General features: G+C 35.7%; 1 protein-coding gene across 1 annotated transcript in view; it reads right to left on the bottom strand.

The window, feature by feature from the left end:
• The window catches only part of LOC141846949 (structural maintenance of chromosomes protein 1), a 50,897-nt gene that overhangs the window by 7,446 nt on the left and 24,737 nt on the right, over positions 1 to 18,714 (bottom strand). The window contains exons 7-14 of the mRNA XM_074734966.1: positions 11,042 to 11,166; positions 10,090 to 10,199; positions 9,892 to 9,999; positions 9,669 to 9,808; positions 5,694 to 5,783; positions 5,404 to 5,612; positions 4,529 to 4,739; positions 3,075 to 3,103 (exon numbers count right to left, since the gene is read on the bottom strand). Coding sequence (XP_074591067.1) covers positions 3,075 to 3,103; positions 4,529 to 4,739; positions 5,404 to 5,612; positions 5,694 to 5,783; positions 9,669 to 9,808; positions 9,892 to 9,999; positions 10,090 to 10,199; positions 11,042 to 11,166 — 1,022 coding nt within the window. The remainder of the gene's footprint in view (positions 1 to 3,074; positions 3,104 to 4,528; positions 4,740 to 5,403; positions 5,613 to 5,693; positions 5,784 to 9,668; positions 9,809 to 9,891; positions 10,000 to 10,089; positions 10,200 to 11,041; positions 11,167 to 18,714) is intronic.

Raw genomic sequence — 18,714 nt, 5'->3', positions numbered from 1 at the left:
ATGCAATCTGATTTTTGTCAGCAAAGTCACTTTTGATAATCAATGTTTTCCTAAATTCTTACCTTTGTCGTGTCAATTTCAAGACCTATGATCGGGGAAGACGATTGGTGGTACTAGAATTCATAAAGGCCTTTATTACTTTGAGGATAAAAATAGTCAGTCTTTAGTATCTCATGTGACTTTGAATTCTGTTTCTAGTGATAAAAGTAATAATGTTTTGACGCTATCGTCTTGCCCATTATAGTTTTGGTTATTTGAAGTGTTTGTTTCCATCATTATTTACTAATAAAGATCCTTTGTCTTTCCATTGTGAAGTGTATCAACTAGCTAAGCATACTCACATCTATTTCTCTCCCAAATAATATAAATTATCTACTCCGTTTTCATTAATTCATAGTGATATGTGGGGCCCCTTATAAATTCGCACTTCTCATGGGAAAAGATGTTTTATTTCATTTATTGATGATCATACAAAGGGTACTTGGGTTTATCTTCTTAATGACGAATTTGAAACCAGTAACATCTTCAAAGTCTTCCATAAAATGATTCGGACCCAAATTCTTAGAATCGATAATGACAAAGAATATTTCAATGTCATTTTAGGTGACTATTTATTGAAAAATAGAATTATTCATCAAAGCTCATTCGTCGATACTCCACAACAAAATAGAGTTTCTGAACGTATAAATCATCATTTGTTGAAAGTAACTCGTGCCCTTATATTCACTATGCATTTTCAAAATATTTATGAAGGATACAATCCTCACAGCTGCATGTCTTATCAATTGTCTCTCTAATCGCTCCATAAACTGTCACACCTTTGTCTTTTCTCACTCAAATATATCCACAAATTTTTAGCTTCAATAATCTATCTTTAAAGACATTTAGATATATGACTTTTGTGCATGTCAATGCCCATAAGCACAATAAACTTGACCCTCGAGTTCTTAAAACTGTCTTTGTCGAGTTTCTCCTACTCAAAAGGGTTATCGTTGTTATTGCCCACACACAAGGAAAACATGTGTTACTTTTGATATCACCTTTTTTTGACGGTATCCATTATTTCTATCAAACCTCCAAAAAATTAGAGGAAATAAAGAACCAAACGTGCTACACCCTGACCATGGCATATTCCACGGCCATGGGGACGACTATGACGATAATCGTGCTCTCCAAAATGCGCCATGGCCTAACTGTGGCACGTTCCATGGTCGTGGTGACGATCGTGGTAACAATTGTGCTCTCCAAATGCGCCATGACCTAATCGTCGCACATTCCACGGTCTGGGGTGTCCTCAAAGGAGGATGAAGATGCTCTCCCTGTGCTTAATGTTAATTTGGACACCACACTTGTCTCCATATCTAATCCTATCTAAGTCGACCCTCACACTAGTGAAACAACGGGAGTATCAAGTCAAAACATGATACCCTAGTTTATTCGAGAAAAAAATTTTCAAGCTAATAAAGATATTGTGAATTCTAGCCGCAACCAAGAAGATAAATCGATGGTAGAATCCTATAATGAGTTAGGAACATTTCTCGATCTTGATATACCAATTGCATTCAAAAATGGTGTCTGATGCTGTACTAAACATCCCATTTCAAACTTTATCTCATATTCTAATTTATCCTCTACATTTGATGTTTTCACTTCAAAATTGTCTAGCGAATTAATTTTCAAGTCTGTCATGGAGGCACTAGCTATTCTTGAGTGGAAGACTGTTGTTCTTGAGGAAATATATACTCTCAAACAAAATAATACCAGGAATTTGGTGGAATTGCCACAAGGGAAAAGTATCGTTGATTGTAAATGGATTTTCACGATTAAGTGCAAGGTTGATGGTTTGATGGCCAAAGACTTTACTTAAACCTATGGGATTAATTACACCAAGACTTTTGCTCTTGTTATCAAACTTAATACTATCAAAATTCTTCTATCGTTGGAAGCTAATCAAGATTGGTCATTACATATATAAAAAAAATATCTTTCTCAATGGAGAGCTTGAAGAGAAGGTTTATATGAATCAACTTCCAAGATTTCAAGAAAATTTGGGTGGTAAGACTGTATGTAAGCTCAATATTCATCTCGTGCCTAGTTCGATAGATTCTCCAAAGTGATCAAAAATTTTAGATATATTCAAGGACAAGCAGATCATATACTATTTGTGAAACACTCTGACGAAAGAAAAATCATCATTCTTATAGTGTATATTGATGGTATCATCACTGAAAATGATAATAAAGAATTAAAAGAAATCAAGAAAATGATGGCACAAAAATTTGAAGTCAAAGATCTTGAAATACTAAGATATTTTCTAGGAATGGAGATTGCTCGAAATAAAAAGGGTATTTCTGTCTCTTAAAAGAAATACATTTTAGATCTAGCATGTTGGGATGCAAGCCAAGTAATATGTCAATTGAACTGGAGAATAAGGAAAAAAATATTTAAAAAGAACCAGTTGACAAAGGTAGTTATCCGCGTCTTGTTGGAAAACTCATTTAACTATCACATACACGCTCAAATATTGTCTTTGCAGTTAACCTAGTAAGTCAATATATGTACTCATCATATCAAGGTCGTCTGAATGCAATATACAAAATCTTAAGATACCTAAAACCAACTCATGGGAAGGGCTTATTCTTTGCAAAGACTGAGGATAAAGAGTGTGTGCATGAAGATACTTGAAACCAACTCCTGGGAAGGGCTTATTCTTTGCAAATACTCGGGATAGAAGAGTGTGTGCATGAAGTCAAAGATCTTGAAATACTAAGATATTTTCTAGGAATGAAGATTGCTCAAAACAAAAAGGATATTTCAGTCTCTTAAAGGAAATACACTTTAGATCTAGCATGTTAGGATGCAAGCCAAGTAACATGTCAATTGAATTGGAGAATAAGGAAAAAAATATTTAAAGGAGAACCGATTACAAAGGTAGTTATCAACATCTTGTTGGAAAACTCATTTAACTCTCACATACACACCCAAATACTGCCTTTACAGTTAACCTAGTAAATCAATATATGTACTCACCATATCAAGGTCGTCTGAATGCAGTATACAAAATCTTGAGATACCTGAAACCAACTTCTGGGAAGAGCTTATTCTTTGCAAAAACAGAGGATAGAAGAGTATGTGCATACACTGATACAGATTTGGCAAGATCAATTAATGATAGAAAGTCAACTTCTAGGTATTGCGAGGATTGAAATCTCGAGTTGTTTCACTCGATATTGACGAAATTTTTCGTTCCACCAACAAACAGACACCAGCACTAGTGTTCTGGATGGGATATTGTCCAGAAGCATCACGCGAGTCCAGCTACGCCTCCGGAGGCGTCACGCAGACCGAGCATGCCTCGACCGAGGGGCCCGCGCATGCCCCGATCACTGTCGCGCGAAATCTAGATTTTTTTTTTAAACTTAAGTTTTAATAATAAGTAGGTTAATAATTTTAATCAACTCCTAGCTATAGTTAGGATAATTTAAATAGACTTAATTAAAGCCTCATAAAATTCTCCTATTATTTTTTTAAAAATATTTTTTTTTTTTTAATTGGAATATTTAGATTAAATTTATTATTTTTAATTAATATATTTATCGAAACTACACTGACACGACACGATACAGTACTGAAACTGTATCGTTTCGGTCCGAGACTGAAACCTCGACACGGCTCGATATTTTAAACCTTGGATATTGCACAATAGTATGGGTGAATTTAATGACATGGTGTAGCAAAAAGCAATATGTGATTGCAAGAAATAGTACTGAAACGGAATACAAAGTTATGGCTCATGGAATTTGTGAACTCATCTAGATCAAAAGAGTGATAAAAGATCTAAAAATTCAGTTTGAAGATTTTATGCTACTCCATTTTGATAATAAATCAGCCAACAGCATAACTCACAACCCTGTTCATCACAACCGAACTAAACGTATAAAGGTTGATCGTCATCTTATTAGAGAAAAGATGAATGAAGGCATTATCAGTATTGAGTATATTCCTACATCTTGCCAACTAATGATCTTCTTACAAAAGGATTATCTGAAGAAGCTCATAAAGTTCTTAAAGGTAAGTTTGGTCTTAGCAATATTTACAACCAAGCTTGAGTGTAGGAAATTATCAAATATTTTATCTTTCCTTGTATAGAACCAATCATGCGTGTAAATACGATATAATTTAGAGTGATTTGCTAGAATAATTTATTTTAGGTAGAATAGTTTTATTTATTTATTTATTTATTTATTTTCATTATAATTATAAAAGGAGGTCTTGGTTCATTAATAAAGACAAGCGAGAGATTTTTTTTCTTCTTACCTTTAGTTTATAGATTCATTCAGCGATTCAGACCTTCATGCTGAGGTCAGAGAAATCTAACTTAATGTGTGCATTTAGTTTTACTAAATGTAGCAGACCAAAAGGGGGTGATTTGCTGGTTCCTAAATATTATAATCCTGACAAGAAAATTAGAGCAAACGAGCAACAAAAGTAATTACCACTAGAGTAGATGATATAGATGCTAAAATACTTGGACATTCATTTGCATATAAATAAAACTTGTAAGGCTACCATCAGCTTTTTGTTCTATTATTTTCATCTGGTCTGTAATTTCTGCTGCTGCTTTCTCCGCATTAGATTCTTTCTGTTTTACGTTTTTCAACTCTTCCTTTAAAGAATCAATTGAGGATTCCAACTTTGCAATTGGGGCCTTCATATCCCGCTTTTGTTCATACTCTAGCCTACAAGAGAAGCAAAGCAATTTGAGTCACTTGACATAACTTCAGTCTAAGACTTACTATCCAAATGCACCATGTTCAATGACCATTGGTGACAAAGCAATATAACACAGAACAGATGAATGTTAACTGAAAACATGATTTTGACGGCCAATCAGTCAAAAAAATTGTCAAAAAAAACTGTCCTTTTTTTGAGCCTACAAGAGAAGAAAAGCAATTTAAGTCAATTAGGGCAACTACTCCATATCAAACTGCACTGCATTTAGTGATGATCAATGAAAAATTGGTAATAAAACAGCACACAACTAATGAATTTCAAAACTAAAAAAGAGATGATTTTGATGGTCAATTAGAGAAAAAACCTTAATCAAGTGACTCTAACACACTTTTGTTCTAGCCCACAAGAGTAGCATATCAATTAAAGTTGCTGGCTAAGCTTGGCCTATGAAACAGTAACTAAATGTACAGCCTTAAATGATCATTGATGAACAACAGGTCAAAGATGTTACAATTGAATAACATGATTTTTGATGGCCAATCAGACCAAAAAAACAACATGAATAAAATCCAGTTAGTAGAAAAGATAGAATCGAAAGCTTACCAATACATTAACTTTGAAAATTTGGATCACTATATTGAAAAAAAAGGTGTAAAGTTGAATGCTTACTGGTACTTCAACTTTGACATTTGATTGCTTAAACTAAGCTTTCTCTCATACATTTCTTGAGAAGCTTTAAGCTGTTCCTCTTCATACTCACGAATGTTCTTCACTCCAACAGATTCACTGAAATCCTTGTAAATTCGATCAACAATTGTATTGATCCTTTTCTCAAGCTTTTGGATCTCTTCAGATCTTCTAGCAATAGCACTTTTCAACTGCATAAACAAGATAGATCAGCAGCAAACACATAAGCGGCTGGCTAATATGGGCAACGGGACAATGGAATTAGAAATCACCTTCTGAAGCTCAGGTTTTAGGCGATCAATCTCCTCTCTGATATTCTGCTTTTCATCAGTTAGTTTTGAAAGCTTTTCATGAATATTTGCCTGCATGTGATCTTTTAACATGAGAAGATTATAAACATCCAGGAAAGAACAGAATACATAAAATGCCAAATAAATGAACATTGAACATGAAATGCAGATACTACCTGACACAACAAAAAAAACTTAACAGAAAATTCTTCAGCCAAAAAATTTGGAGTCACTCAGCTAAAATGCCAAGGCAAGATTCAGAGATCATTCTACAACCAACCAATTTTCCAATGTGACATTTTTTGGGGGCAGATACTGAGGTAATAGCAAACTTTAAAAGAGGAATACTTGTCAATGAAAGTACATGAGTTACTATGTGTAATTGAGCTTTGAAGTATTGTTTTGTACCTGAATTTTGATTTCCTGACAGAATGGTACGATTTTGGTACCTTGGCGTGCCAACACTCAACATTCTTCAAGACCACACAATACCAAAACAATATTGTTCCTTATTCAGCAAACTCAAAATAATGAGATTTAATCTATATTCCCCTTGCACTTAGCTTGTTCACCTCTAAATATAATTTAATTAAAATTTTACAAAACAAAATTTTCAAAATTTTTAACAAGCATCGTGACTTATGATTATACTTTGCTAAAACGACAATGAATGTCATACATCATATGGGAGCATTGGTTCTTGTACAATTGTACTAAGAATAATCTCATTATTTTCAAGACTCAATAAATAATGCTACCAAAACATCTAGTACTAGAATTGATTTCTACATATGTCTAGCAATATATTTTGGTTAGTCACTAAGAGCTGCACTTGCGCTGACATAATTCCAATTAGAATAGAACAAGTTAGTATAAGATACAAATATCTCTCTGTTTCTTCAACTTTAGCATCACCCTTTACTACTGCTAGTACTCTGATTGGTGCACTTCTCCTCCCACCTGTTTTTAATGTTTCATCTCTCCTCATGATCACAGACAAAATCATTATAGGAAGAAAATCGCCCTTTCTTGGTCATAACCGTATTTGTTCCACGCTCTCTCCCTTATTGTTATTGTTTCATATTCTCCCCATAAGTTGAAGAGGAGCCTTGGTGCAATAGTAAAATTATTATTGTGTGACCTTGTGGTCACGGATTTAAGTAGCAGAAGTAGCCTCTTGCAATACAAGAAAAGACTGCATACAATAATTCAATATGGTTTGACCCTTCCTTAGGACCTCGCATTGACGGAAGATTTGTGCACCAAGCTGTCCTTTTTATATTCTCTCCATAAGTAGCCAACATAATTGAGATAAGTCATGGAATAAGAGAATCTGCTTGCATCAATCATTTTCGAACAATAGCAACCAAGACAAGTGATGCAAATTAGGAAGCAAGTTGTGAGTTTTATGTTTGATTCTGTGTGATGGATATAGGGGAGGTTAACCTTAGTTTCATGTGCACAACACCACCAAGTTAAAAACCAACTAACCATGGCTTTGTCCTGCAACAACCTCAACGCCCTGCAATGGACATCCCATAGAGGCAGTTCTATCACCCAAGATACAGAACCTTCTGCATCATACCTCATATTAGGTAGATCGATAGCATGCTACTTTTGCCTTGCTTGACACCCAGCCCTAAGATCCAGATGCCCTTCATCTAAGACAAGAAGCAGCAGTGTTGAATCTTCCCTGCACAAGCAACATGACAAGGCATCTTCCCCAAGTTGAGTTATATTTTCTACGGACTAGGTCTTTTGGTGGATTAAAATCCCAATCTGCTTCAATTAATGACTAGGTCTGACTTTTGTTAAAGAGAGAGGAGACAAATTTACTGAATTAGGTAAGTGATTGGATCTAGTCCATGCTTCGGTTAAGATCCAGTGCAAAGTGAATTGCAAAATAACAAGAACGAATAGCCCCTTACATGGCATGGGAGTCGAGACGTGTGGGCCATTTATCAAATGCAGAGTACCCAAAGGACTGATTGTGAATCCATCTATATTGATTTTTGGTCATATTCTGATCCACTCATGAGCAGAAGCCTCTTTCCATCCTTCCACATTAGTGAAACCTTATTCTCCATGAGCTTCTTCCCAAGCCTATCGACCACCACAAGCACACATCGCCTCACTCCCCCCCCCCCCCCCCCGACACACCGCCCACCTCACATCCTCAGCCTGTTGCTATTCTTGGCACGCATATGACCTACACTACACACCCAAGTTGTGTGACAAAGAAGATCGGGGGCATAATAGGGCATTTCCAACTCTTTCCCTTCTTCCGCTCCTAACATGGTAAACTAAGGATAGATTATCTCTTTCCTTTTCCTTCCATAGTTGATCTACATCCCTACATACAGTCTGCCCCTCCACGATCTGCTCCCTGCAGTAAACAGAGCATTAGAGTGATAGGAAGATAGAGGGGGGAGAGAGAGAGGAAGGAAAAAAAAAGATGTAGTAGAGGCTACTTGAGTACTATTGGGAAGAGGTGGTGAGTGGCACGCTATGGGAAAGAGACAAAGGAAAAGGAGGCCGAGAGGAAAAGTAAAAAGGGATACAACGCTAGCAGCTAGGGCTCATGGAGCAAGAAGTGGCATGCTGAGCAACAAGAGAGAGGAAGGACAGGAAAGAGGAAAGAAAATAACACAAAATCATTTGTTTATAAACATAATTAAAGAATTTCAGTTTAGTAATATTAAACGTAATAAGACAATTATTAAAATATGCTATTGCAATAATATTATGTCTGTCATGTCAGCATTGCATCAGTGAAATTAAAAGATGTACTAGATTATTAATCTTATTAAGTTGGTGTACAACATTGAAACATATGTGAAATAAATGAACTAAGCCATTTATTTTTCCCAAAAGCAAGCCTATATTAGATGGAGGAGATGTAAATGGTAAAGAACAAGGTTAAATTAGCAAAAACTCAGAATGACTACCACAACCAATAGACAAGACACTTAAATTAGCACAAGAACTTGAAATGACTACAAACATCCATAGAAACATGACAAGAGATTATCAAGCAGAATGAATTCCAAGTATACTTTTACAGAATGAATTTAACTTCCATAAATTGAAAGTTCAGCATTAGGGAAAAATGCAAATTAGGAATTCATTTATCCAAAAAAGTAGTAATCAGTAACTAAAATGAATTGTAGCCCACATTACTGGTGCTCTTACCTTTCACAGTCATAACAATATAATGCCACAATTTCTTATCATCAATTCTCAGGTTAAATAATACGACACCGGTTATCCTTTAGGCAGACTGTTAAGACATGTAATAAATGAAAAAAGATACAGAAGTATTCTTTCCACGAAAAGGCAGATCATAATACAAAAGCTAATGATTCCAAAATCAAAGTTCAAAATCTCAAGCCATGCTGAAGTTTCGATCTTTGATTAGAATAATACTATTTCGATATCGTGCCGATGTCTCGATGCATGGTGTCAGTAACAGATTGAAGTTGAAGAAGAAAGGAGATGAAGCACAAGAAAAAAAATTATTTGTGCAAAGTATGATTTTAAATCTAGTACCATGCCTAGTGAAACGGTCAAAATATATTATGTTGATAAATTATTGAAACTCGATACCACTCAACACAGATAATGTCTCCTACACTTCATCTCCTTCAACCTCTAATCTGTCATCGATACCATGTATTAGAGAGTCAGCACAATACTGGAATAGTATTTTTTTAGTCAAAGACCAAAACTATAACACAACTCGAGATTTTAAACCTTGGTGTTGAGTAGTATCAAGTTTCGGGAATTTACCAAAATGATAAGCTCCGACCGTTTCACCCGACATGGTACAAGATTTCAAACCATCCAAAAATAAAAAGAGTTCTCAACTTCAAGTTAATCTTATCCAAATCAATCAACCATGGCAACAAAAAATGACAAGGAAAATGGCCTCAAAAAGTTAACTAGAACCATGTTTACCTCCTCGATTTTGGCATAATGAATTTTCTTTTCAAGCCCTGTGATCTTTTCAGATGTTTCAGATTCTTTCATTTGTAATGCTCTTAATGACCCAAGACTCTCCATTTCTGATTCCAACTGATCCTTCCGTTTTTTAAGAGCTGCATCAAATAAATAATATCCAGTTGGAAGAACATAAGATTGTTATTGAACAAAGAGAGAAAAAGGCAATGAACAGATTAACCTTCAATCGTGCTATCATCCCACTTATTTGACTTGGCTTCCATTCCACCACTTAACCCACCAGTCATTGTACCAGATTTTGTAAGGAGAATTCCATCAGTGGTGACAACTAAAAGAAGACATTAAGAGAAGTAGGATACAACATAATTATACAGCACAGTGAGTAGGAATCATATCATCAGATAAGTGAAGCACTTACCCTTGTACCTCTCCCCTGTCCAGCTTAAAACTTTAGCTTCGTCAAGCTTATCACATACAAGAGTATTCCCAACAGCATACAAGATGGCTTTCTCCAAGGATCGATCAAATGTGAAAATGTTAAAGGAACAGATGACTAGTTCAGCTTCGAAATGACCAGTAGCAAATAGATTTAAATGGACATTTCTGAGACTTGGGATACCACATCTATATGCACACTAAGAAAATGAATAGGAGAAAAAGCAGGAATATCTGGTGCAATTTATTAATTTATTTTGTCCAAAAATAAGACATAATGGACTGCCTTTTTCTTCACCAATAATAAATTATAAAACAGCAATGGCAAAGCCCTAACACTAAGAAGAAATAATGTATTAGCTTACTAATTTGTTTCGTGCAAAAAATAAGATATCATGAACTGCTTTTTCTGCAACAATAAAGATTACAGAAACAGTAATGGAAACCCTAGTATCAAGAAAAAAATATGTATTAGCTTACTACTAATTTTAAAAAAAAAAGGTTTACCCAATCAAAAAGAGGAGAAAGAAAATTCAGAAACAATTGAATGATGACATGTGCTAATTTCTTAACATGCAATAAAAAAAAAAGAAAGAAAGAAAAGGGAGGAAGACAACACCAGCCTAATGCACATCCTTGACAAAACTAAATAAGACCGCATATGCAGTATGAAATCTGTTAAAAGGATGTGCAAAACTACATAACAGTTGAGAAAAAAAAACAACAGGTGGGGATTCACCAAAAATATCAATTTTATTGTTGCTCTGACCATATGTAAACAGATTGTTTCATCATGAGGGAATAAATCAACGACAATAAAATGTCCCAGGTAAAGAAAAGATATTGATCTATCATCACATAAGTACAACTATACATTTTTGCTATTGAATTGGAAAAGATAAATTCAATTTAAAGTTTTTCAACAAATAGGATATTGTATCACATCAAAGACCAACTGTGCAGTTCCGCCTAGATTACGCAATTTCTCAGTTATTGGCTTCACACGAATTGACTGCAAAGGGATGAATGTTTGGGGAGGGAGTCGTTGTTCCTTCAAATACTAATATCAAAAGAAATGTCAGTTAATCTAATAATAACACTTGAAATATTATTCTTCTTTAAACTCCATACCTCAAGCAAAAAAAGCAATAGATCTTAAACTAGGTTGTGAAAAAATAGTACCGATAGAATAGTCAAAAAGCCTAGTCGTATTTGTCATATTGGTAGGATAATTGGATCTGAATCAGCAAAGAACTTTTAAAAAAAGGAGAGAAATAAAGTGTGTTTGATGTATCAGCCAACATAAGATCTACAAAACCGTAATAATGATGCATTATGTTCGTTCTTCATCATGATCATGATAAAGTCATGTTTGTCACAACTATTTGAGATCTGAGATTGGCACATAAATTTTATCTCTTCATTGAACTCTATGCAAATCAAGGTTTGCAATCTCGTTTCAAGTTGGGATTTTACATCTGGCCAAAACAAGATGTTTTGATGCCGAAAATACCAAAATGCACAGAAGAAATTGGAGAGCAGAAAGAAAAAGAAGATCAGAAGAATGGAAACACAGAAAACTCTAATGGCCTAACTTCATCACACAGTCGCCTTGAGGAAACTTGTAGCAACATCTCAGCAGCAAGTGGAAGCCTGGAACTCAGAAACATCATGGAAGTTTCATGGTCATGTCGGACATCTTGTGAAAGCTTCATAATTATCTCGAAAATTGTAGAAGTTCCATTGTCATCTCGAACAGATCATTGAAGCTCGTCATCATCTCGAACAAGTCATCGAAGCTTCGTTATAATCTTAGATAGGCCGAGGAAGCTTTGTCATTGCCTTATAAAACTTGCAGTCGCAATCAGTGCCCTATGGGTTTTCTGATTATGGGAGTCTCTACAGAGTTTTCTATCTCGGATATTCTGAATGCCTTAGATTTTTTATTACATTTACTAATGTTTTCTTTGGTCTCTCCCTACCTATTGCACCTTACACTCTAATAGGTATAGCTTTTCTTCCAACTATAAATTAGTGATTTTTGACCATTTCAATCTAGTATTTACTCTCATTTTATCATGTCTTGGAGCTATTAGATATTGATATTTTTATTTTATCCTTTCTTGTAGCTCTACACATCCATCTTCTCATCTCTGCAAGGTTATATTTTTGTATACAACGGTCACATAAGACTGAATATTTTGACCACCCATGCTTTGTCATATTAATAAATAAAATATTTCATGATAGAAATTATAACTAAGTTTTACATTGTGTATGTAAGTGATAGCTGACCTAAATGTGATTTAGGATTGATTTTGGATTAATTATGATTTTGAACCAATGTGGATTTTGACTCAAACAGGTTAGTTCAAGTTGAATCTGGTTTGAATCAATCAAATTAATTTACTCAAAACAGCTCGAATTTGTGTTAACCATGGCACTGAATTCATTGCTCAATATATATCATAAAATTGGTTTGGACACAATTTAGATTTAATTGATGAAGGGTTGGTTAAGTTCAACACTATTTAGTAAAGGAGTGGAATGACAATGGATATCTTGGACACTAACTGTCAAGACAATACTCAAGCATTTCTTTTTCTTGAGCATGAGATAAGTTCGTGAATGGGTGTTATTTTCTGAATTTTTTTTTGTCTATTAATTGATATTGAGGGAGTGGGGAGTGAATCACTAATTACTGAAATCTGCATCAACAATGATCTTACTGGAACATTTAGGAGCTCATTTGGGGTTGATCAGAGTCTGTTTGGATTCAATTTGGGGTTAATTAGACTTCTATAGGGCGAGATGCAACATCGGTTTCCAATCTGGACTTGAGTTGAACTTCAAATAGATGTTTATGGATGAGCCAAAGTTGAAACAAATCAAACCTATTCAATGGACTGGTTCAATTTCCGAAAGCGTGTGTTGGGTCATTGTGTTATTAGTTTAATTTCCAAGTTAGTGAGGACTGACGGACGAGAAAAAGAAATTGCCAAGAGTTTAAAGGGAAAAGAAAATAGGTGCTAGGGAGCCGTGATCGGCGGCTGAACGAGAACCGACAATCTCGATTGCCGCATCCGGAAGGCCACCCCCTGTTGGCATCCTTCTCTTCGGGAGCTCCTCCTCTTCCGTTGCACCGACAGCTCCACCCGCCCTCCTCCGCCCAAGCGGCAGCCGGCTGCGATGATGTTGTCCCTTTTCGATAGCCTCAAAGACAGCCTCACCATCGACGTGGCTCGCTCCGCCATCGTCGGTACCCCTGAAGCTGCTGTTGCCGCCGGCGCCGCCGCTACCACGATCTACATGGCAGCTGCCATTCCAGCTGCTGCAGCTGGCATGCCTCCTCCCCCGCCGGCCGCAGTTGATGCCGCCAATGGGGCCGCTGTTCATGCCGCCAATGGGGTCGCCGTTCATGCCACCAATGGGATGCTGTAGTCAGTTCCTATATCCCTTAGATTTTTGAAGGATCTAAAACTAGACCATCTTATTTTGATATATCACTTTAATGATCCATAAATGCAACTTTGAAATTGATAACAGACTTTGCAGTAGTTAGATTTAGTTTCATATTGTAGTTCCTCTTTTTATTATTTATATGTTAATTTTAAATGAATATTGGTAGGGTTAAATGAACTGAAAATCACTTCGTGCAACAAATTTAGTGTTCGGCTTGGTAAGAGCTTGTTTATGTATAGGAACTCGTTCAATACATATAAGATCAATTATAGATATAACAATAACAATAACTCTGTTTATTGAACAAAAAATACAGAATTCAAAGAATAAACAAGTTTGAACAACTCATGAATTTAAACAAAACATCTTGTAATACATATCTATTCAGCTCGTTAACGTTGGTGAACAACGTTGTGTACAATGAACATCATTCGTGAACAATATTCGTAAATAACGTTCGTGATCAATATTTGTAAACAACGTTCATAAACAATATTTGTGAATCATGTTGATCAATAAAATTCTTATCAACATGCTAAATAAAGAAAGAAAATTTTAAAATGAACAAATAAATTTGTATTATAATGCTTAATAACCAACCAAGCAAGCTTAAAATGTAAAAGTTTCAAACAATCAAACAAGCTTGAATAGAGAGTTTGATAACATCTAAACGAACCAAGCTTAAGCTCATAAAAAAAGTCAAATCAAGCTTGAACAATCATTTCAAAAGTTTGGTTTATTTTAGGCTCGGCTTGACTTAGTTACCTTATTAAACAAGCTTGAACATCATAAAGTTTAGCTCGGCTTGGCTTGTTTACAACCCTAAATATTGATGCTTGATTTAACTCTTTATTTATGCTTTGAGTATTGGAGTTTGATTTTTAGTTTACAAATTAATTTATCTTGCCACTTTTTATATGTTGATATGTAACTTTCATTGTCTCTTGTAGACTGTAAGTAAATCAACAGCATGAGCATTGCCTATCATATCATTGAAGTGTTATCTCTCAGCACCTTAAATTTCAGTTCCTTCAAGTTGTATCAATTGAGAGACCATGCTGTGCTAGAGCCAAAAAAAGTGAACCGTAACAAGATGTGGCACCTTGGTACCAACAGCAACACCAAACACCATTTTCAGCTTCTTTCTAAAATTGGCACAATTAGTTTAAAGATTCTAAAAAAGCAAACAAAGAAGCATGCAAGCTCTTGATGAGATACGCACATGGTTTCTCGTATTGTTGCAACATCATTGTTAAGGAAAAAAAATTAGGTTTCTTCCTTCTCAAGAAATTCTAAAAAGACCTCTACTTTTATTGATTACTGATGCATAGGAGATATTAAGTTCTTGACCCCCTACATATTTACTCTCTCTAACACTTCACCTCAACTTGGTTCAAATATACTATGGAGACTAGCTTGTTACAAATACATTTGACTATTCGACTGATATGTTTTGGAATGACACACACCAAGCGATGATGTATCCAATTTCATATGTTTGATGCATGCAGAGAGAGGACAGATGAGTTCATCAAATGATGCACACAGAGAGAGGAGAGATGAAATTTGCAGAATGACACACATGGTGAAGTAGGGCTTGTTGGTTTGAGATCCGTGGAATGAAGCGCATAAAGAGATAGGTCACATAGGCTTGAAATCTGTGGAATGACGCACATAGAAAGATAAGGCAAGCAGACTGATCAAGATGCATGAAATACCACACATGCAGGGGCTTGCTTGCAAAGATAAGGCAGGAGACATAAGCTTATGCGAGCCAACAACTAGACATGGAAGGACGACATCTGAAGATGATAAAGGGCAGCGTGAATCCCTTTCATCGTTTGCATACAAGATGGCTGCCATATCACACAACAACTGAAGAAAGTTACAGATCAAAGGAGCATTGGCAAAGCCAAATCGCACAGATTGAGACATCAATAGATAGATCGGAGAAAGTGGAGGTATCGGCAGATGGATCTTGCAGCATGCAAAGTCGAACGAGAGTAGGTGGCTCGAATACAACATGCAATGCTCAAACAAATAACAAAGGCCAAATGAGGAACATTGGCAAGAGGGATGACGTTGAAGATGAGACAACAACGTGAGCTAGACATGAATGATTATCGCAGTTCATCATCAGGCGAAAGGAGGAAACTCGCATCAAAGCACACTGACTGGTGCAGAGTGGTTACACGAAGGAGAAGATAGACGAAATTCGCATGAAGGATTGCCAGAGTGGAATGTGCACGATCATGAGGCATAATACATAAGAAAAATATGCACATTGGATAACATATCATGAGCAATCCAAGTTTTGATTATATGTCTTGACCAATGACTTCAGCCACTCCTCAGAACCTATAGTTTTTGGTAATTCAGTCTCTTCAGGAATTGGATCATAGCCCATAAATATCGACCTCTATGTATTAGATAAATTGAGAAATGTTTTGTTCGAAAGTTGATATTCTACCTGTATGTGACATCAAATAAATGAGAAGGATAATATCCTAAAAAGTAGAATACTTTTCCTATTTCAATTATATTCCAGAGTACCCACGTCCTAAAGCATCATGACTGTTAAGCAAGGACTAGCAGCTATTAAAGGTTTAACAATGAAATGCGTAATATATAAAAAACAAAAAAATCTCAAAACAGTGGTCATACAAGAATACACAATTACTCAATGAAACATGACAGAAAACTATAGATCTTTGACAATTCTATTCATCTGAAGTCTACCAAATAGCCTATGATTCAGAAACCCTAGTTTTTTTAAAAGGAACTGGTAGCTTAGCCATAAGAAATGTATTTACTCAATAGTTGAGACCAGAAAAGACAGCAAAGAAATTAAAAAAGGACAGTCCGGTGCACGAAGCATCATGACTGTTAAAAAAGGGCAGCAAAGAAACCCTAATTTTACCGATCGATTTTTAACATTCGGTCCCTAAATTAGGGACCGATCTTGAATTCGGTCCCTAATTTTAGCGACCGAATAAAAATTCGGTCCCTAATTTTGGGGACCGAAATATCCATTCGGTCCCTAAAATTAGAGACCGAATTTTGTGCGGTCCCTAATATTAGGGACCGAATTAGATTTCGGTCGCTAATTAGCGACCGAATCTAAAATCGGTCCCTAATTTGAATTACGACGAATTATTTAGCGATTTTTGTAATCGGTCGTTAAACGGATTTAGCGACCGATTAGGGACCGATTTTTTGGTCGCTAATTGGGATTAATTTTGTAGTGAAAGCATCATGACTGTTAAGCAAGGACTAGCAGCTATTAAAGGTTTAACAATGAAATGCGTAATATATAAAAAACAAAAAAATCTCAAAACAGTGGTCATACAAGAATACACAATTACTCAATGAAACATGACAGAAAACTATAGATCTTTGACAATTCTATTCATCTGAAGTCTACCAAATAGCCTATGATTCAGAAACCCTAGTTTTTTTAAAAGGAACTGGTAGCTTAGCCATAAGAAATGTATTTACTCAATAGTTGAGACCAGAAAAGACAGCAAAGAAATTAAAAAAGGACAGTCCGGTGCACGAAGCATCATGACTGTTAAAAAAGGGCAGCAAAGAAACCCTAATTTTACCGATCGATTTTTAACATTCGGTCCCTAAATTAGGGACCGATCTTGAATTCGGTCCCTAATTTTAGCGACCGAATAAAAATTCGGTCCCTAATTTTAGGGACCGAAATATCCATTCGGTCCCTAAAATTAGAGACCGAATTTTGTGCGGTCCCTAATATTAGGGACCGAATTAGATTTCGGTCGCTAATTAGCGACCGAATCTAAAATCGGTCCCTAATTTGAATTACGACGAATTATTTAGCGATTTTTGTAATCGGTCGTTAAACGGATTTAGCGACCGATTAGGGACCGATTTTTCGGTCGCTAATTGGGATTAATTTTGTAGTGAAAGCATCATGACTGTTAAGCAAGGACTAGCAGCTATTAAAGGTTTAACAATGAAATGCGTAATATATAAAAAACAAAAAAATCTCAAAACAGTGGTCATACAAGAATACACAATTACTCAATGAAACATGACAGAAAACTATAGATCTTTGACAATTCTATTCATCTGAAGTCTACCAAATAGCCTATGATTCAGAAACCCTAGTTTTTTTAAAAGGAACTGGTAGCTTAGCCATAAGAAATGTATTTACTCAATAGTTGAGACCAGAAAAGACAACAAAGAAATTAAAAAAGGGCAGTCCGGTGCACGAAGCATCATGACTGTTAAAAAAGGGCAGCAAAGAAACCCTAATTTTACCGATCGATTTTTAACATTCGGTCCCTAAATTAGGGACCGATCTTGAATTCGGTCCCTAATTTTAGCGACCGAATAAAAATTCGGTCCCTAATTTTAGGGACCGAAATATCCATTCGGTCCCTAAAATTAGAGACCGAATTTTGTGCGGTCCCTAATATTAGGGACCGAATTAGATTTCGGTCGCTAATTAGCGACCGAATCTAAAATCGGTCCCTAATTTGAATTACGACGAATTATTTAGCGATTTTTGTAATCGGTCCCTAATCGGTCGTTAAACGGATTTAGCGACCGATTAGGGACCGATTTTTCGGTCGCTAATTGGGATTAATTTTGTAGTGAAAGCATCATGACTGTTAAGCAAGGACTAGCAGCTATTAAAGGTTTAACAATGAAATGCGTAATATATAAAAAACAAAAAAATCTCAAAACAGTGGTCATACAAGAATACACAATTACTCAATGAAACATGACAGAAAACTATAGATCTTTGACAATTCTATTCATCTGAAGTCTACCAAATAGCCTATGATTCAGAAACCCTAGTTTTTTTAAAAGGAACTGGTAGCTTAGCCATAAGAAATGTATTTACTCAATAGTTGAGACCAGAAAAGACAGCAAAGAAATTAAAAAAGGGCAATCCGGTGCACGAAGCATCATGACTGTTAAAAAAGGGCAGCAAAGAAACCCTAATTTTACCGATCGATTTTTAACATTCGGTCCCTAAATTAGGGACCGATCTTGAATTCGGTCCCTAATTTTAGCGACCGAATAAAAATTCGGTCCCTAATTTTAGGGACCGAAATATCCATTCGGTCCCTAAAATTAGAGACCGAATTTTGTGCGGTCCCTAATATTA

This window comes from Curcuma longa, chromosome 16 (assembly GCF_044706935.1).
Source record: "Curcuma longa cultivar G26 ecotype Majalengka, Jawa Barat chromosome 16, ITB_CL_G26_1.1, whole genome shotgun sequence".
In the NCBI taxonomy this organism is placed as follows: Eukaryota; Viridiplantae; Streptophyta; class Magnoliopsida; order Zingiberales; family Zingiberaceae; genus Curcuma; species Curcuma longa.
This window is presented reverse-complemented; position numbering and strand designations above follow the sequence as displayed.